The 22176-nt window shown below is 33.5% G+C and overlaps 1 protein-coding gene across 1 annotated transcript in view; it reads left to right on the top strand.

The window, feature by feature from the left end:
- LOC124368892 (glycine receptor subunit beta-type 4-like) overlaps positions 1 to 22176 on the top strand; it is a 253072-nt gene that overhangs the window by 201014 nt on the left and 29882 nt on the right. The window contains exons 5-6 of the mRNA XM_046826392.1: positions 252 to 334; positions 18349 to 18483. Of these exons, the coding sequence (XP_046682348.1) occupies positions 252 to 334; positions 18349 to 18483 (218 nt within the window). The remainder of the gene's footprint in view (positions 1 to 251; positions 335 to 18348; positions 18484 to 22176) is intronic.

Genomic DNA, 22176 nt, shown 5'->3' with positions numbered 1-22176 from the left:
TAATACATCATAAAAAAGAAAAACTCATAACCGAAAAACATCAAACATTTGTAACCAAAGTATTAATTTGATCCTTCTTTTTGATAAGAGATGAAATAACACGAGTAACAAATCATCAATTTTCACCGAATCAAGATTTGTGGCCAATTAAACTCCGAGGCCTACATGTTGCACGATAATATTTGATGACTGTTGTATATTAAACCAACCGTGATTGTCATCTCTGTCATTGTCATGTCTGCGTGTTGTAGGCTGAAGCTGACGTTCTCCTGTATGATGGATCTGTCTAAATTTCCTCTGGACAACCAAATATGTACCATGGAAGTTGCATCGTGTAAGTAGTATGCAACCTATGTATTTATATAATATTTGTTATACTGTTAGTAGTAATACTTTTGCCCAGAGTAACTGAAACTTTGAAAAACTAGTACTTTAGTGTTATATTCTCTCTACTGAATTAAAATTAAAATACATCAAAATAACTGCAAAAAACAAAACAGTATTCTTAATTTGGCCTTAACATTTTACTTAAAGAGGTACTTCATCTCAAAGATATCCTAATAACCAAGATTATCCTAACAGTAGTCGTCTACGACATTCTCAACATTCCTCAAGTTCCTAAGTAAAATGTAGTTAATATTTATTACACTCCTGAGAGTCTTAAGTCACCGGAAGATACAATATAGGACAAAAATATATAATTCTGTAAATTGAATCTTTTTTATCTTCAATACTACAAGACTATTTAACTTTGTTTTCGTTAATATAACATTTAAACCCATTAAATAGTTCTTTTAGTAGTTCAAATATTTATTATTTTTTATCAGAATGTGAGTGCTTTTAATAGTGTTGAATGAAGTAATGTATGTCAAGTGTATTTATGTATTATCTTTTGCTCTCCTTTGAAATTTTTTCCAATACGTACTACCTACATTCGGGATTTGGTATTTTCTAATAATATATTTTATAGTGGCAAAATCCTTGTCAGAGGTTTTTTCAATCACTGCAAATGTTTTATGATTTGCATCCTTATCCTTCTATTCCTATTGAGACTATTCCTTTGAAGGTATTAGTTGATTTCGGAATCATTGGGTACAGTTGCTTTTGTGAGTTTTTTCTTTTTTACTACTTTTTGTTTGTTGGAGATGATATAAGTATTTATGTACTATATACGTTTGTAAATATTTCATTATTGAAGCTTCTAAATTGCTCTATTTATTTGTATAGATCCTCCTATGAATGTTGTTTCTGCTGTAAAATGAAATCGTTTATCAAATTAGTGAAATAAAAAATAAGGAAACCATCATATTTCATAGGTTTTAAAATAGACGTGTTATATTTTTCCTAATGTTAAGGGGACTTTTAACGCCTATCTAACTCAATGTTAACTATATGCCATTTATCTCAGGAACTATATGACATATAGCCATAATTTGTTTTCTCCTTGTAGGTTATGTCTTATTTTAGTAGGCTCCAGAAGTTTTTTTCAAATAGGGTTTTTTAAAGGGTATAATGTAACATTTTATGAAAACCTCCTGGTAAATACTAGGTAATAGGGTCATACAAACACCATAAAAATTTCAAGTTGATATCTCAATAACTGCCTGAGAAAAAAGGCATAAACTAAAAAAAGCAAAATTTCCGGAAACTCATTAAACTGGTAGGCCTACCCTACCTGTAGATGTCTTGATGTGTTGAGGTCAACTGACTTCAATAATGTCCTGCTCTGTATGAAGGGTTGTCAGGATCCTCTTCTTCTTCAAATTGATCTTCTAATCTCTTCCTTTTTAGTGCTCTGGAGTATCTTAGTTTCTTCTGTAGGTCTTGCGTCTTGAAAAAAGCTATCTTTTTTTCTACCTCTCGTAGTCGCGACGCTTCAAGTAATTTCATAGCCTTCACAAGATTTATACCCGGCCAGAGTCCCAACTTTTCAATTATTTCCACTTTGCTCTTGAAACCATCGTTGAAAGCACATACAGCAGAGTATACTCCATACTAGAGAGTTGGCAACGTCACAAATACTTGCTTCGGAATTATGGACCATACTGTGTTGTTGAATGACTCATTGGGGTTTTGAGTCTTCCCCTTACAACATTTTTCAAGAAGTTTTGAGTCAGAAAGATCTTTAAAAATACTCTTTATTTGCTCCATCACAACTGCAGGTAGGTGGAAATGCCTACTATGATCATTGGGTTCTTTATTCAATAGATTTTTGTTGTATTTTCACCGAGCTCTCACATTTTGGGCAAAGCCGATGCATGCGCGAAGCAGTTTCACTATTCGACGTGGAAATAAATGGCCCAGATACCTTCCGTCATAGCCGCTACGCTGTGGCAGTTTCGTCGTATAGGCAAGCCATAAAACTTCTGCAGTTTCTTTATTGCTACCCCAAAACACAACAGACGAACAGAATAAAAAACAAACCTCCTAACCTCCACACAAGGCAAAAAATAAACAAACACAACACAGATGCAGCTTGGCTAAGCTAAAGTTTGTTCATTGATCAGTGTTGCCAACCCATAAAACTAAATACTAAGCCTTTCCATGTGAAATGTATATGAAAAGACAGATGGCTGAAACTGTTGCGGGCGGCGTCCTAAAACTGTGTGCAAGCGTTCAGCATTTATCTTTTTCGAGTTAGTTATACCTAATTTTACACAAAAGAGTTATATATTTGTAAAGGGGAGAAACTAAACAATAATTTAAAATAATAAAAAAGAATTCAAATTTTTATAAAAGTTTTGGTTGAAAGTCCCCTTAATATGCTGTATGGAATTAAGTTATTCTTATCTCATTTTCAATATGATTACTCTGCAAAATACTATTTTTTTGTATTTTCATAATTATCTAACTAAATTTTATGGATGTAGACCATAATGTTATAAAGCACAGGAATATATCCGCATATAAAGAAGATCATATTCCCTTGAATTCCCACTTCTTAAAATCAATAGCTGAGTACGACAGATAAGTTCTTGTCCAAAAAAAAACAGTAAATAAATATACAATGAATATATACAATGAGTATAAATAGTACGGAATATAAGCAATATAAATTCAAGTGTCGAATACCTGTATTGATGTATTCATAGCACTCTGCTTTCCATTGATCTAAAAACTCGCTCAGTTTGTGGTGTGCTTGACAGTGCTTTGCGTTCATTGTCGTATAAAATCCGATATCGTTGCTCCTGTTTGTGTTACTATTCATGTGGAATATACCTTCCATATAAAAACTGCTGTAGTCGTGCCGATAGCAAAGTGTATCCTAAAACTGCCTCTAATATTAAAACAATTTATCTTGATTAGATATGTAGTTTATTCATGAAAGACAATTTGTTATGCTCCATGTCATGTCTGATAGAGATTTACAAAGACCTATAAGTCACCTTTAATGTAGACTTATTCTCTGAGGATGTTGATGTTGCATTGGTCAAATATAACAAAGGTCAACTGAGAACAAGTTATATAGATTAGTGTGATTAAAAAATGTACTAAAACAATTTCAAGTTTTACTTAGTATAAGAAAGTAAAATTATGAGTATAATGAACAACCTGCAATTTGATAGGTTAGGATTCCGTTGAAGACCTCAGATATGCCTCTTATTATCTGTAGGACACCTTTTTTTACCAGTGGCTGTTTTACTTTAGATCGAAAAAACGTATTGTCATCTTCCTTCATAGGCTTATTAATATATTTTGTCTGTTTAACGCTATTGTTATCTTACCTATTATCTTCAAAGCCTCCTAGAGGATAAATTTAAGGATTTTCCGAGTTAAGTAAGGCCACATCAACTCTGATCAACGAAATTGTCCAGATATTTTCTAAAAATGAGAGTAGTTGTTCTTTTCCTTCACCTTACCCTTGCATGGAGTTTTGTGCGTTTAAAAATGTATCGACCCATGGTGCATCAACAGGTTTGATCGTGTTGCTTCTATCTGATTTAGTCCGTATTTGTCCAACAAATTTCAACCTGTCAACGTGCGGGATGTAGAGCTTCAGTACTACAGAGCAGTTGTTTTAGGTCGTTCCATTATGTGCTTGTAAGGATAACAGGATTTCGGACGTTTTCCATCGTTATAGCTTATAAAAGGTATAACACACAACGTTTCGAGAATTTGAATCTAGCCTCTTCGTCAGGTGGGGTAGGTATTAATCCACTATAACGCTGGCAAATGACCAAAATCTTTTATCCATCCAAACGTCTTGTTATCGTCAATAACAAATTTGAAACAAAGAACTTTGTGCCTGTTGTAAACTGTAGATGTACAATTTTCTCTCCTTGTACTTTTACGCTGTATTCACGTAGCGCTGTCTTGGTACTAATATACCTTCCTTCTGATTTGGTTCTAGCTGTTTATCAGATAAACCTTGATTAGTTTAGTTACAACGTTTCGGCCGTGTTCAGTTCGTATCAGTTGCACTACTAAAAGACATTACCAGCGGTGGTGCTTTATATGCTTATCTGGGAGGTAGCCATTGTGAATTCAATAAAGCTTTATCTGTTTCTGAGTAGGTTAATATTCTAGAAGTAACTTTTAATACACAGCTAAACCTCTCTAGCCGTGTTCAGAATATTAACCCTTGAATAATATGCAGATTCAAGGTTTTATTTAGGTTTAGATGATTGTTTTAAGCAGAAACTAAATTAAATTATCAGTTGTGGTATCATACATGCAGTATTGTTCCTCTAGATGTCAATTAATCCTGAACAACATGGTCTATCAGTTACTGGAACATACTACTGAAAGGTTTGTGTACAGCCTAAAGTTATTTCGTCGAGTGAGTCAGCACAGAACACTGAGGGAAAGGATTTATATTACGCAAGGTTTTACTGGCAGGTGTACCCGTATACTTGAGAGGTATATTGCGAGCCCGATCTTATATTACAGCTCTCTACAGGCGGCATAATACCATACTCGAGGTGTCTGTGATCAGATAGGGATTGCGAGATTTTCCAATTTTGATCCCCACATTTATAATAACGTTACGCGACAATCCCAGTAGTTAGGTATACTATGTTAAATATATGAAAAGACCAACATTTAATGAAAGTTATTGTAAGTTTGAATAGTGTAAAGTCGTATTTTTGTTTATAGCAGCTTGATTGGCATTTGAATATTGACATTCATTGTGGACTTTGAATAATTTTTAAAAAGCAAATATATATTGAAACATTCTCAACAAAAAGATATATATATATAGGAAACGTAATTGTCTGGACATTTTACATCGTTTAGTGATACAAAAAAAAAAAACAGTAGCACCACGAGCACCACGAAGATGACTAATAGGTAACTGATTTTGTTTCGCTGATCGATGGCAAATTTCCGGAAACCCTTCCATTGTAAAAAAAAAACACTTATACAAAACGGATATTACATTTTATTTTTAATTTGTTATATTCTACTATCTTTCATCTTACAATTAGGATAATACTCTTCTGATTGATTTTGTGGCTTTTAACTTAGCGAATTGAATATAAATTATGCATAAAATTCCACAGAAAAAGGTTGTAGATAATCAAAATGGTCTTCAACTGTCATAATTACTAAGCGTTAGCTCAAAGCAAGCCCACGTGGTCTGGATTCTTGGTTTATTATGAAGTGTATTCTGGGCTTATAAGAGAGATAAAATGGGTCTATGTAGAAGCTACTAACATAATTTCCATTTTATGTCAGTATTATTACCGTTATGTGTTAACGTCATAGCGAAAGGAAAAACGTCCCGACCACATAAATTACTCAATTAGGTCTGACAACGCGCCTATGGAAAACTCACTGAGAGAAACGATATATAAACGGTAATTTAACCGATAGAAACGCAAGTGCTAGAGGACTGTACAAATTGCCGGAAACGTTTTGGAGTCCCCAGAGGGCCCATATTGAAACTCAGACACATATGAGTTACAGTGACAGAATAGTAACATGTTTAACCCACATAAACCCAAGACCTAGAGGACTTCACAAGCCGCCACCGGCAACTTTCTGGAGTTATCTGAGCCAACCGCCCATATTGGAACTATAGACACATATGACTAACAGTGACAGAGTAGTAACATGTTTAACCCACATAAACCCAAGACCTAGAGGACTTCACAAGCCGCCACCGGCAACTTTCTGGAGTTATCTGAGCCAACCGCCCATATTGGAACTATAGACACATATGACTAACAGTGACAGAGTAGTAACATGTTTAACCCACATAAACCCAAGACCTAGAGGACTTCACAAGCCGCCACTTGCAACTTTCTGGAGTTATCTGAGCCAACCGCCCATATTGGAACTATAGACACATATGAGTAACAGTGACAGAGTAGTAACATGTTTAACCCACATAAACCCGAGATCTAGAGGACTTCACAAGCCGCCGCCGGCAACTTTCCCGAGTTATCTGTAGAGAACCCACCATATTGGAACTATAGACACATATGAGTAACAGTGACAGAATATTAGCATGATTAAAGTTTGTATTGTATTTTATGCACATTCAAATTAACCATAGTGTAACGAGTCGAGTTTAGCATGCGTGTGATACACATAATTGACCAAACGGTGTTATTAGCGGTTCCGTAGCCTTAGTACGGAATTGATAAACTTTAAAAATAACTGATAAAAATTAATAAAACAATTTCTTTGTTAGTAAATGACGTTCCCAGCACCAGCTATTATGTGCTAGAGGTAAGGTAATCTTTCCAGCTTGAGGCTCTTAACTGAAATTATGTTTTGATTGACACGTATTTAAAGGGAAGTAATTAAGCGAAGAACATTATTAGCGATTCAGAATTAGCGTAGGAGATGAGGATGTCTTCAATAATTATATATCTCAGACTATCGAATTTTCCGTAATAGAATGGAATGGCTTTAGAATCTATAACACACAGTACTTGAAAACCCAAATAATTATAAATGTGTAACATATTCGTTTTAATTTCTATAACTCGTTTTGAGTAGTCTGGACTTGCAGGATATTAGTTTAAAACAAATAAAGGAAATTTTGTAGGTTATTTTTCTTCTAATTCGAATTACTACTTATACGAGTGCTGCCACCAATTGTTAATACCTTGTACTGTATCGTCTTTCCTCACTATTCTGTTTGTTAAGATCCTCATACGGGTGAGTGACTCATGAGGACGGGCAGAATAAGGCTTAAATGGGATCTGCTTTTCCTTTAAAAATGAGAAAAGGAATGTGATCCTGTATTCCGTATAGTGACAGTCAAAACTGATAACAGTATTTATTATACCGCAATGGATAGAGGTTAACACCTTATCTTGTTGGTAGAAAGTGTATACATGTTTTATTTAGAAATATATTTTTTCTATAAAACCTGTTCAATTTCAGTGTTTATCCCAACAGTTTAGAGGTATCCAAGTTAAAGTTTCTAAAGGAAAATTACGAAGGAAAAAATGCATGATCGCAGTTCAACAAGACGTGACAGTTTTGCAGACGTGTGTGCACAGAAACACGATAAGAACAATTGAGTGTCAGTCAAGTGACCTGGAGTAGCCATTAAACTCATGAATAATAAACCCATATAACGTCATTAGTGTGTTTTTGTGACACAGTGGGTATGGATTTGACCGATGCTATTTGGAGAATGGGACAGCTTCACATATTTAATGCTAATGAGCAACCCTGATTACAGGAGAGTGAGTTGGGTTATTGACACTGCCAAATTAACCAAATATACAGATTATCTTTGTTTATAAGCCCATGCTTGTACTTTAGAGTTGAGCCTACAATGGGTACAGCAACAAATCGATCCGTCACTTACATCTGGAAATCTCCATTGATGTGGAAGAGCGGCAAATCACTAATTATTGGGGTAAAAAGGTAGATCGCTATGTCTAGTAACGAAGAATGCTTGTTGGAGTGGATGGAGGGTATTAAAGGTTATTAAAGGTTACCTTGGTGTTAAAGGTTATTGCTAGTCTAAACATGAGTGGATATCTTTGCGTACTGAGGAGAAACTTGTTATATAGTTAACCTCCCATTCTTCCGAGGTGACATGACTGAGTCATAGAGGGCCATCTTGAAAACCCTGTCACTCCAGAAGCAAGCGCAAAAGCCAGTCACATGACATAGGACATCGAGAAAATAAACTATACTGAAAGCGATGAAGTATATTGGTGTTAAGGTTCTTTACATTAATGAGGTGTTTTCTCAGCTTCTTGTCCTAAGTGAAGAAAAATCGAAATGGAACAGCCGCAGTTATTGGATAAGTGACCGTGTATCACGGGTAATAGTAAACGAACTCTGCTGTGTGCCATTGATACTTCCGAGATAACCAAACACAGAAGCTGTCTTTGTTTTGAAAATATCCTGCCTCTAGAATAGCACAGGCTTATTCAGTAGATAGTGATGAGCGAACGCATAAACCCTATAAGAGGAGATAAACTGGACTGTATGTCATTTACACTATCGTGATAAGCAGATTAAGAGGCTATCTTTTTCTCAAAACTATTATGTCTGGAGAATGTTAATACACCACAACTGCACCTGGTAACTTAATTCTTTACTTATCGCCCACTTCGTTTTAGGATTTGGGCTCTTACTTTTACAGATATCTTGCTTCCTTTTCATATAATATTTCCATCTTTTTACGTTAGGGAAATGTGCAAAAACTAAACGGATAGTGGTAAATTTTAAGGTTTAGGGACTAGTATGATTGCAGTTTATGTTCAGATTTTTAGTGCAATAACTGACCAACATATTGACCACGCTGTGCTTATTTATGATGTAAAATGATTTATTTCTTAAAATTATTAACAAATATTACTGAACTTCATTGTTTAATGAAATATTAATTTGATTTAAAATTATTAATTTCTTTTCTTATGTGATTAGATGAAAAGTCATGAAAACTAACATTACTACATATATTTGATAACATTAGTAAACATTAATCCGTCATTATTTAATAACTTCAATAAATATGTATAATATATAAATATGGACGATACGTAACTGATGAAATTATTGTCTTAGCCAAATTTAAAACCATATTTATATTTCACGGTATACGTCTTGTACGGGAAACACGGAGGAAAGTTCGCTTTGTGGCTTGGAGGAAAACGGTTGTTTATTGAAGAACTGAGGAGGTGACTTTGCCCGATCCCATTACGTTTATTGGATCAGTCTTCAATGTTTGAGAACATTATACTTCCAGCATTTCCATAGCTTACGTTTAGAAATATGGCGTAAAAGCCTCTTTGAACCACAGTAGAACGTATCCAGAACCGTATCTAATTCCCTTACACATATTTGGTACGATGTTGTGGTAGTTTTAAACACCATTGTCTACCTTTGCAGATACGTTTACACTGATTTTTAAAGATGTGTTTCAAACGCCCCATAGTTACCACATCAAACTGTTATTTATATATTATATTTATTTATCTATACATTTATATTAATGCCTCGTTCAAAAACGCTATTTTATGGCTGAAATCAGTTTTTTAAAATATTAATTTCAAGAATCTGTTAACAATACAGTAATTTTTAATTTTAGTGGGTTAGCTGATATATGATTTCAATGGTTTATATAGTACTACCGTAAAGTTACAGCAAATATTTATTTTTGAGTTTTTATGGGTTTCGTAAATTTCAGCATGTGTTCACAAGGAATGTTTATCAGGAAATAATTGTAAAATTGCGTGGGTAACTTTTAATTTTAGCTGCCCACCTACCAATATCCTGAGCTTGATTTACGCAGTGAACCCGTATCCTGGGGAGCAACAGATGGGTATACGAGAATATCATTATTCTCACTTTCCTTGTTAACAACCACAACTAAGCTAACTTTGTACACCTCTAAGTTAGTCACAGTCGAGTCGTGGAGTATTACCCCACCGAACACGATGGCGTGTTCAGTGATTCACCATTTTTTTTTTATTGTCGCAAGACGTCTCGTGGCAAATTTAGGGTGTGGCAGACCCACGTATTTATCACCGCGACTGATCGTCGTCGATCGTATCACGGGATTTGGATGTGTCACGTTAAATAAACAACACACGCGCGCTTTTCTGTTCAATTTTGAATACGTATACAAATGACTTTCTTCGGTGAACCAGGTTAGCACCATCTATTACCGAATCATCTTGTTTAATAAACAATACAGAAGATTTGGCTCTTACTCAAGACTACTTACACTAGTATACACTTTTATAAATTCGCTAAGGGAATAATTTATAAAATAATTATAATTAAAATAATAATAAATAATTTATAGGGAGTATTTTATAGTTATTTATGAGTGCTCAATCGTAATGAATCTATCTTATTATCTCGCTTTCAAAATGGAATTACTAACAAAGGTACTAGGGTATAATTATTCTCATGAGAGGAGATAGTAATAGTAACCTTAAGATGACCTATTGTAGCATCCCATATTGAAGTAAAAGACTTGTCACTTTTCGTTTAGAACCATAAAATTGTAACTTTTATTTGAGTAAATATTAAAATATTACATGGTATAATCTTTTTATCACGAATTATGTATCAAATTTTACATTCGCTAATATTTGGGTAATGCCACAAGATTAACAACTTCTCAAATAAACAAACAGTTCAACAAAAGAACAGTAGTTAAACCGATACTTAAGGTAGTGTAATCAGTTTTTGTTGGGACACATTTTATTCGACAGTTATAGCTCTCTAAGATAACTTCCCTTTTGTATCACTCTACGATGAATGACAGGCATTTAATGTCTTAAATTACAGTGGCTCAAGATAAAAATGTAATTTTCTGCAGTGTTTGCAAGGTAGTTCCATTGAGTGATTGGGTGATGATTTTAGACCGTAATTATATTTATTTAAGAAATAAAACAGGAAAAAGGCATAGACTTAAATTTTTTCCCTTCAGATTTTCAAATAAATATCATGTAATTTTCTTCTGTCATCTTTCATTTGCCTTCAGTACAAAATGTATTATATTCATATCTTCAACAGTTTTTAAAATTTTTATAAGTTCTGCTTAAAGGCATTTAAATATTCGTGGAATAGAAAAAAATATTCCTCTTTTGTGTTTAAAAAAAATTATCTTGAATGACTGACATAAAAATTGTTATAAAATAATAGAAAGCGATCCGACAAAAAATCTATTATACCACCGTAATTTTTGTCAAATGAAGGAGGAGGGGGGGTCGAAATGTAGCGAGATGAATGCTGAATGTTACAATTTCCGTAAGTTAACAAGGTGGGCGTATTTTATCGCGGCAACTGAGAAACGCTAACACTCGCGTTTGGAACGGAACGTCAATTATGGCCAACTCCACATACATGATATTTCTTATGCTTAACAAGGCCGGTGCATGCCGGCCAGCAAGGTGAAACTCAAACAAACAAGACAGTGTCAGATTATAGAAAACTTGGCAGCCCGTGATATTGCCGCTATATTCATCGCTGATAGGTATCAGATTAATCTGTGATTGTTTAAGCTTTGGCCAATCATGACAAAGATCCGTCCCATCACTTACTTGCGGAAATGTATTACTGATTCTACCACCATGTGGCTGAAGATGGCTCTTTACATCAAGGCAAAAATATTTCAAAAGTGAATAGTACTAAACAACTTTTCAATGTGTTTTTAACCGGAAAACATAATGATCATCGCGATTCCATTTCCTGTAATTTTACTTTTTTTACTTTTTTCTTAATTTTACTTTATTTTTGTACTGACACATAATTTTGTATGACTAAGTCAATGGTACAAATATCTATAAACTACTACATTTTACATACAACAATATTGTACTAAAACTAAACTTAAACTTAACAAATTTAATCTTAAAATATCTCAAACCTTTTAAAGTAAACAGATTTAAAAAAATCTTAGGTAAAATGTTAAATTGAAGTTACATATCAGTTGACACAGGAAGAAATAAAGACCTGCAAACAAAAGAATTCGGACAACAAAAACACGTTAAATTTCTAAACTAGTGTCAAAGAGCTCTCCAACGGAGTAAACCTCCACTAATCAAGAACTCTTTCAGATGACTTTTAAATCTTGTTTCTATGGGTTCGCTGTTTATGTAATGGCCACCTCGAATGCGGCGAAAAATACACGTAACTTATGTTACATTTTTCATCTAGTTTATCGTTTGCTCAGTTTGAAATAGTGAAGTAAACTGTGGGGCATAGTATTGTACTGCTTTACTGCAATTGCCCTTCGGAAATAGGCTCCCAGAGGAAATATACAAATTGAGTAATTGGTTTTCGTTCACATCCGGGCAATCGATGGTCGCGGGGACCACGGATCGTGGCTGTTGGGGGGGGGGGAGAGTCGGTGTGAACAAGTATACAACTTATTTGTTTCACGAGTTAAAACTTGCTCTGCGAGGTACTGCGCCTCGAGCGCAAGTCTGACGAACTTATGGAGTCACGTGTGCTGCTATTAACCTGAGCGTTCCTTGACTGCTACTGAATTATACCGACTAAGTAAACTACTGATTGTAATTGTTAATTACTACATTGATTCTCACCTTTTGATTATTTTAGGTGCCCCAATTATCTTGTGTGGACTAGAGAGACCAAAGTTATAGTTCGCCCCTTTTAAAATCTGCTCTAAATCGCGTAAAATTGTCGAAGCCTTTTATAATTTCCTTTTTTTGTCCATAGGTACTCTCAAGGAAGTTTTGAAATATATATTCCGTCAGTAAAGTACCAATAAATCAATATAGCAAACAAATATATGGAAGTACCGAAAAAGTAAGTTAAGGAAAGCAGAAGTTTTATTAGAAGCTGTATGCATGGTGTTTTATTTTTATTATTTGTTTTGAATAAATTTATTACAAGTGACTTTTTATTTCGATTTATTTTATTAATTAAAGGTTCTTATTGAGATGTGTTAAAATTTTAGTTTTATTTAATTTGAATAAAGTCCTTTTCAAAGTCAAGTAAAGTTTTATTTTATTCTATTACCCAGTAATAAGATTAACGAATATAATTTTATACTTGAGCATTGGATATACTTAAGACAAATCCCTTATCTCTTGGTCAATGCCTCTTAAACACTCCCTTTCGCCAGCGTGCACATCTCTCTCCGCTAGTACCTTTCCCTCAATCACCGGTGAAACATCTCACCTTAGTCGTTTTGTGTTTTGTGACAGTCTCCACACTTCCTACCATTGCAAATTCATAATTGTGTTAACCTAAGAAATGAGTGATCCTTGAGAGTAGTGAGCGTTTTGTTTGCTATCTTTTGTGATATTAAGAAGCCCTGTAACGTCTTAAGAAGCCTCGAAAACTAAATAATGTTTTTAAATATAAAGTCATAAAGGTCATCCGAAGCATGGCACCACACCAGCGAGTGTTTGGATGCATTGGAGCACTCTAGGATAAAACACCCATTTAAGTTCAAGGATAATATTGATATCTTATGTCAAATACTTATTTAAGGTGTTTACCATCTTAATATAAAGCCGTTTGAAAGATCCAATATTATTATTTAAGCTGATGGAAGTACAGGACTACAGCATTTCAGCATTTGGTGACCGATTCAAATGCGAGTTGGTCTAAGGCAGGGATGGGCATCAATATAAGATAGGGGAAACATTCGAACTGAACAACAAAGAAAGACAGTGTTTAAAAATGTGTCATCCATGTTGCCGTAAGACAAATAATTAGGCTCTCTGAGGGTATTAAACTTACGAGAGAGACCCCATGAAATCGAAATCTCAACTAAATCATCTCCGTTGAAGATGCTTACCTCCGTTGAAGTGTTCATATTAGATCGCTGAGATGAGAAGTTTTGACATTTTTATAAACAATAAAATACCAGTTATTTTAATAAATTCTTATACTATATTATAAATTTGTTAGCACTAGCTCTACACATAATGATTATCATATAAATATATAACACCATATGCCACTCCACCATGCAATGCAACATTGTGTACGCAATAAATAGTACTATTTTAATAATTATTGCAGTAAGATAACTGTTGAAGTTGAATAGTGCTTCAGGTAAAACAACAAATAAATCCAAAATATCTAATTTTACTTGTTAGGTTTTGAGTATTTTAGTTCTCCATTACTCTTAGAAGTATACCAAGTTAGGTAAGGCGTACATTGATAATTTTCGAATTAGAAGACAAGTATATTTTTGTTGTTTTCGATTACAAATACAGTCCTGTCTACCTAAAAGATGCTTTTGAAACCAAAAGGTAGGCTAAGTTTATAACTAATTACCTTGAGGCCAAGGATTTAAGTTTTGCCCAAAATTTTACGTTTTTACTAGAACGGAATTTCTCTAACACATTTAAGTCAGACAGTGATTGTGAGTCAGACCATTCAAGTTTACAAATAAATAATAGTATAATAGTATAAAAAAACGGGAAAGTATAGTCTTCTGGAATCCAAAAATCATACTCGTCTCGCAAGTTTAATCAAACTTGCATTTAAAATAAAGAATTAAACTGTTATTAAGATGTTTTCAGGTGGAAAATAATATTAGTTATCTAATTTGCATAATAATTGTAGCTCTAAAAAGGAAAACATGTTGCCGCGGGTGTCAGCAGAAATTTGCGACGAGCAAAAGTTAGCTGAGTTGACGGCACAGCGTACTAGCTTCCGTAGAGTTGCTGCTCCCCGGGGTCACACAGGGCTCGTTATCACAGTTTTAAACTGCTATATTCTGCTTGCAACTTTAGCACCTTTATACTTGAACCATTCCGAGTTTTCTATATTCATGTATCTAACATAAAAAACTGCAATAACTTGTTATAACTATCCCCGTTAGCATAATATTCCGAAAGGATTAGTAGTTCTCTACACTTTGAATAACAATTTGTACCGCAATAACTTTGACAGGGCTATCTTGTAAATTCCTTAGTCTAGTAATAATAACGAAAAGGTATAAGTTTGTAATGTTAGTGGCTAAAATCATAACAAATAAGATACATTTTCAAGACAATAACAGTTGTAATGAGCTGCAATTTATATCTGTTAAAGTGGATGACAGTTATTGAATAAGGCGTACTATTTTAAGACGGCAATCCACAATAATGGAATTGAACTCAATATAAAAGGATTGGAATCTAATGCATTAAAGTGATACTATCGATTTTTTTTAGTACATTTTAAAAATGTTGTAGTTCCTAAGTCAGCCTTTCTTAGAAAGAAAAATAACAAAATTTTTTCCTTTTACGAGGTATTTTAGACATATTTTTGGGTTTAGTTGTCATTTTGGGACCATTTAAAATTAGATCCAATGAAAGATTGCCGAAGATAAGAATGTGATATTTTTACTGTAGGTATGCGAAGTATAACCGGAGGAATTCACATATTTTTACTATTTACCCTTTTCCACCTATTAACAAATGGTTCTGCAATTCCTTATGTGAATCACACAAGAAGCCTGTGAACCAGATAGGAATAATAATGGTAAATAACAGTTTGTATGGGGAGAATAAAGTGATAAAACTAACTCTTCTCATACTGCAATTTCTGAGACTAGATTATTGGTCGTGCTAGTGGATTAGGGCGTAAGGAAAATATTAAACTTATTATTATATCTTGTTACGCTTTACAACGTAGTTGGAAAAGGAATAAACGAGTACAAACAAACCATGCCAACATATCATCAGTCATATTGTAACCAGGTATATATTCCTTATCCTCTATCAAGTGAGATTACACGTCAATCTGAGTATTTTAATAAGGGCATTCCACGCCCTATATATGTATAATTAATTGTGTACCGTATGAGATGATAGAATATACATGAAACTATTCTCTGTATGAAATACTATTATCCGAGCTCACATGCGCCAAATGTTATTTCTGTATGAAAGGATAACACATCCGCGCACCTCTGCTGTTATGCTATTTACATATAATTTAGATGGGTTTCAAATATCAACATGCAATAACTATATACTGGAATAGGAAATATAATGGCTCTTGCAGCGAGTTCCAACGAGACATTTTCAAAATTAGCCTAGGTTTTGCTATTCAATTTGATGACAGAAAAGAATTAACCGGACAGACATTATAGTAAAAGACCAAATTTGCTGACCAATTACATAGCTTTCTGGGTTAAGTTGGTGCCAAATTTGTATATGTCTTTTCAAATATTTAGCGAAATATTATGGGGTTCTGGAACGTAAAATTTGTAAAGTTTTGAGAACAATTAAGGTCTTGTTGAGGGAGGGCAGTACTTTTTCATATAATAATAATAATATATTATTTTTAGTGTATGCACAAATTTGTCATATTAAAATTACTAAGAGTTTGTATCAAATAACTCGTAGGATTCGAAAATAACACATTTCCACTTAGAGCTATTGAAATTCGATGAATTCAATTTAAAAATAAACATTATTTCTTAATTTATAAATCAGCCATTCCTCAACAATCATCGCCTCCATTTAGGTCATCAAAAGGTACTGTTTTATTCACCGCGGCTTGTATTCAAAGTTGGTTAGGGGTGGCTTTATTGTCAGCTGCTTATAAATAAATCATGTGCTTCTCACAAGTACGGAGTTGGTGTATATAATACTTGCATGGAAAGATTAGAAACAAGAAAGTGGCATACACGTTTTCCATGACAGTTCACACCCATATTCCAATTAACATGAAATGACTAATTTGTATAATTGATGAGATCTTGTCTAATTAAACCAAACGTAGTTAGTTCATCAGTTGAGGATTTAGACACGACACTTTAACTGTGTTAAATCTTCACAGTTTTGAAGAGAAGAATGTATCATGAGGTTTGTATCCCAAGAGAGTTCACATCTGGCTGGTTTATACCTATAATGGGTTCAGCAAATCCAGTATGTTACTTACAACTGATAAAACCTATAGATGTCCAGCAAGAGCACATCACTAATTACAAATGTTGAGATATTTGAGTAAAAGAGTTGATCGATAGGTAAAGTAGATTAAAGATGCCTTATTATTTTTACCAGGTGAAGTCAAGGCTAAGAATCCCTCTCTAACACTTAACCTGAGATTCAACGGCTTAAAGGTGACTTCCGAACCACCGCCAACGGCCGGGCAGGCGGGCTGCTCGCGAGGACAGGATCGCTCAGCGGTCACCCATCCAAGCAGCAGACACGCTCGAAAAGCTTCATGCGGTCGTCTTGCGATAACCGTTGTAAAACAGCTATGTCGGTTGCGATAACCGTTGTAAAACAGCTATGTCGGTTGCGATAACCGTTGTAAAACAGCTGTGTCGGTTGCGATAACCGAGTTTGCTACAGAGGATGACTGTTGCTGTGATTAGAGTTTCCTTAGTGTGTAGCCTGAACATGAAGGAGTACCTTCCCCTACTCGAGCTAATTAAAAGAAACTGGACAGAGTTGCCTCCCCTTCTTCCAAGCCAACATGACTGAAATATCAGAGCTCGCTTTTCCTCCTTACGGAATCTCTACAGGAATCTTCCACTAACCCAACCTCACCGATCCTAAATATCGTGTCACTTCGGAAGTTCCTTTTTTTATTAATTGGAATGAGATGTTTTGACAGATTTTCGTCCTAAGCGAGCAAAAATAAAACTGTATATAGTACATGCAATTGTTTAACAACATCTTAAGTTTAAGGAAAGATAATGCTGTATTTCCTACATCTCAGTGAGTTGCAATTTGGGCACTGATGCCTTCACCAGCATCTTTACAGTCTTTAGAGCCAAATTGTATAGTATAAGAACATAGCCTAGTATTTTGTGAGATCGATATAGGGGTTTCTCTCATGAGATGAAATGATTTTCAGCCACGTTACCTTTAATTAGACGAAACCATAGTTCATATACCCATAAATGGGAGTTACATCGGTGTCAGGTGACCAGGTAAAGAGATTGGAATGCGCCATTTGCAGCAAATAATTCACTGAAACTGATAAATATAAATATTATTAAAGTTTATTTTAGTCCATAATGGCGGTTATTCTTTTAAAAATACTATTATATTTTATAATGTGGTAGCTTTTTATAACTAACAAATACTATTGGCTTTATCGAAGGTATTCAGTAAGAATAAGACGACCAGGTTTCTAGATATTTCTAGGTAAACCCAACGGAACATCGATGAACTCGCGAGTATTGTCATAAACCTACTTATTGTCTGATTAATTGACAACGCCAGTGATGTTTGATTTATCAGAATTGTTGTATTAGTGAGTCAAATTTCATAAACAAACCAAAACATAACCCTTTGAAAATATCTAGTGCCACCAATAAGACTAATAGGAATCGTGATTGAATAATGTTTTAGCGAAAATTGAAAAGTAGCCATAACGATTTTTTCAATCCAAACATAGTTCGTGAAACGGACACCTGACAATAAAAGGTTAAATGTGATGATTTTTTCCTTACAATAATTTATGTGATTCACTTTTTTATAGTCTCGAAGACATTGGAGGAGCTGCGGTTAGAGTGGAAGACCATGAACCCTGTCATCATGGGAAAGGGTCTGAGGATGCCGCAGTTCGAGATCAAGGACATCCTCGCATCTGACTGTCAGGAGACATTTCAGATCGGTTAGTAATACCATACCATATCTAACATTGAGTCTATTTTGGATTAAACCATGAAATATCACTAAAAATTTAAAGTACAATGTAAATATTGTCCATCTCAAGTAAGGTATAGATAGGAAAGTAATAAATCTACGTGAATCTGTGCACTCGTATCCGTGAAAAGCTCCAATGTGTAAATATCAGTTCTGAAACCTCATTACGCATATTGCACATTTATTGTTTCATTACAAGAGGCTTTCATAAGTAATTAATAGCTGACGTTTTCACACTCATATAACAAACACCCTGTACCTTCACGTTTTCACGGTTAAATTTATGATCTGAACAACTTTGTTTTATGGTTTACCGTGGAAAGAGGAAGCTTAGTAAATTTTGTTTTATGAAGGTAACGATAATTTTATTTGTGTTATAAAACAAACAACAGGTAGTTTCAAGTGGCGGTAAACTTACTTTTATTAGCCACCCCTGTACGTCGCAAAGTTTTCACCCCATAATTTCATTTATATCGACAGTTTCGGGTGAACTCGATTAGGTTTAGTGTATAATACAGTGCTTAATATGCACGGCTTATAGCCCTATGATAAAAATCACTGGTTCTTTTCCTGCACACCTTTTATTTCATTATATATTTTTGATCAAATAAATTGAATATTATTTTAATTTGAGAAGAAGCTACTTGCAGTAATGCTGTGGAATTTACATAAAATTTATGTTATTTAATAATGCTGTGCTACACATTTCAACATCTGAATTAGCCGAAGTTTCCAAATATCTTTAGAAATATACACAACAACAACATTAACAAAATCAACAAAATCTCATGTATTTAAGCTAAAAAAGTCAGAATGGAGTAATGAAATTAATTATTTGTAAGGTGAAGTAAATATCACGAGTTAGTATTGGGGTTAGAATTGAATAAAACCTATTCCAGTCATTGTGTTGTTTATTTATTATCATAAATATTCGTATTTTTTTTTTTTTTTTTGGCTTAATGCCACTCAAAAAATTAAATGAATTAATATACTATTTGAATTCAATTTCTTAGCGCCTAAAATTTACAATAAACTGTCAGATTACCTCAATTGCAAAAAAATGTCCCATCAAAATTTTTTAACTTTTTAAAACTTGGCTTAAAAGTTAAAGGTTTAGAACAATAGTTTACCGTTGAGTCCTAGACTGATATTTACTACCTTTTTTTCAAACAGAGCATTTCATATTATATTTAATTTTTCTTTTTTCATGTTTGATGTGAAATTCACTTTTAAACTTAATTTGTATCATTTGATTAACATTACTTCATTGGCATAAGGGATAACACCTTTTGTTTAGCTAGGACTGTTAAAGAAGTGTATTAATTAACATCTCTGTATAATAACTTCGATTTTGAGCGCTGATATTTTTTTAAACCTAATGTTCATATACTAGATTGAGATCAGGCTTAGCCTTTGACGCCATAAATTTTCTCATGTAACTGAACAAATATGTAAACTATAGAGGTAATATTTTAGTTTTATAATATGTTGTATTCTTCAATTTTAAAGAAATATTTATGTTAATCATTTATAAATACCCAATGTGAACATTGTATTTACTTTACAATGATTTACTTTAACAGTATAGTCATTGTTAAAGTTATGTAGAATAACCTATGTGTAATATATTAAGACTCTTATCTTTGTATTGTGTTGGAGTGAGAAAATATATTCTTTCTTTATTTATTACAAATGTCATATAAGGTTTATGAAATAAGACAAAAACAATTTGTATGAAATTTAGGTTTCTTAACTGACATCAAAGCCTCTCGGTTCACTCCACGTCCGGAAACTGGTTAAAAGTTTTAATTCTTGAAATTTTTCGGTATCGCTATGAAAAGCCATCATTACTCAGCAGTCGTCTGTATAGGCGACTTGAAGAATATGTCTCTAAACACGTATTCAACTTTTTCATTCACATTATTTGTAGTTACTATATAGGACTGGGCAGTAGTCTACCAGCGAATTAATTCCTTACTACAACTAACCTTAACAAGCATTATGTGCATTTCACTATAAGAAACGTACACGCTTACACCTACAACTACACAAGAAAGTCCAACGACTAACTTACAATTAACCCTGCAGTTAATTCTACAGAGAGATCCCAAAAAGAAGTAGGTCGGGTATTTTTGTTTTTGTTGAAAGAGGCTCATTATCCTTTTGTACGTAGACTCACATATTGTTTGTTTCCTGGTAAAGTTAAAGCTCTACATGAAGTTTTATTTCATAAGAATAGTGAATAATTTTTAACTTTTTGTTATAAAAACTTTAAAATTTTGTTTTAATTTTTGGAGATTATGGCATAATCTCCTGTTGCAAAGTTGTATTCAAAAATTAAAGTTGCAATTTGTTCGTGTTAACTATTGTTCCTGTATTTCTTTCAACATTGATAGTTCTTCATTAGTGTTCATGTAAATTGGTAGGATTTTTCGTTTGAACCCAGTTAAAGAAATTTGTAAGTACTTATTGTCAATGACGAGTATTAGTTTATTTCAATGTTCTTATTCAGTTCACCAGTACATAAACATTAGATTTAATCCTTTATTCATTGTTAAAAATTAAAGTTAAAGTATTCTAAAATTAAAGTTGCAATTTGTTCGTGTTAACTATTGTTCCTGTATTTCTTTCAACATTGATAGTTCTTCATTAGTGTTCATGTAAATTGGTAGGATTTTTCGTTTGAACCCAGTTAAAGAAATTTGTAAGTACTTATTGTCAATGACGAGTATTAGTTTATTTCAATGTTCTTATTCAGTTCACCAGTACATAAACATTAGATTTTATCCTTTATTCATTTTTAAAGTGTTTATCATGATGTTTTGACCAAACATCTAGTTGAAAATAAACCAATAACCTTTTCAATACAAATGTATTATAACTAACTTTTTTGGTAATTCCTGTAATTTTAATGCGTATTAGCATATAATATAGAGAGCATGCAACATTGTTTGTCATCAAGCTTCACATTATATCAAGGAACACGACTAGGTAACATGTAACTTACTTATAACAAGTTAACTGACTTAGTGCGTTACAACCTCATAGTTTCCTATGAAACTTTAGCTTGATAGAACAAACTATGGTGATTAGAGTGATATATTTTGTGTATTGGCAATATATAGAGCATGCAAAATTGGGAGTCAAGACAAGCATTATATTATATCACAGGACACGACGAGGTAATATGTATCTTACTTATATTAAGTGCACCGACTTAGTACGTTACAATCTTATGATTTCCTATGACGATGAACGAACTGTGGTGATTACAGTGATGGTAATTAAATTCAATAGTTAAAAATGTAAATCGTGTACCATTTGTTGAAGTTTAATGTGAAAACCAACGTAAAGTTACTACATTTCATAATTACTAATGTTAAGCCAAGAAATCTGTAGTTGTTGCTATTACGTGAAGAATTGCTAAAAATGAAATAACATGTACAGTTATTTGTTTAAAGTTTTGTTGAAGATGTAAGGTTTGACAGGATTACAGGATTTCAGATATGTGCCATCGTTATAGTTACAAAAAGTTTAACACAACGTTTCGAAGATTGAAATCTATCCTCTTCGTCAGGTGATACAAAAACATACAAAAATAAAGAATAGAAAAAAGAAAAGGGTTCAAACATGTACAAAAGCTGCATGGAGTCTAGTCCAG

The sequence above is a fragment of the Homalodisca vitripennis genome, chromosome X, assembly GCF_021130785.1.
Source record: "Homalodisca vitripennis isolate AUS2020 chromosome X, UT_GWSS_2.1, whole genome shotgun sequence".
NCBI lineage: Eukaryota > Metazoa > Arthropoda > Insecta > Hemiptera > Cicadellidae > Homalodisca > Homalodisca vitripennis.
Note: the sequence above shows the minus strand (reverse complement) of the source record. Positions and strands in the feature narration are given on the sequence as shown.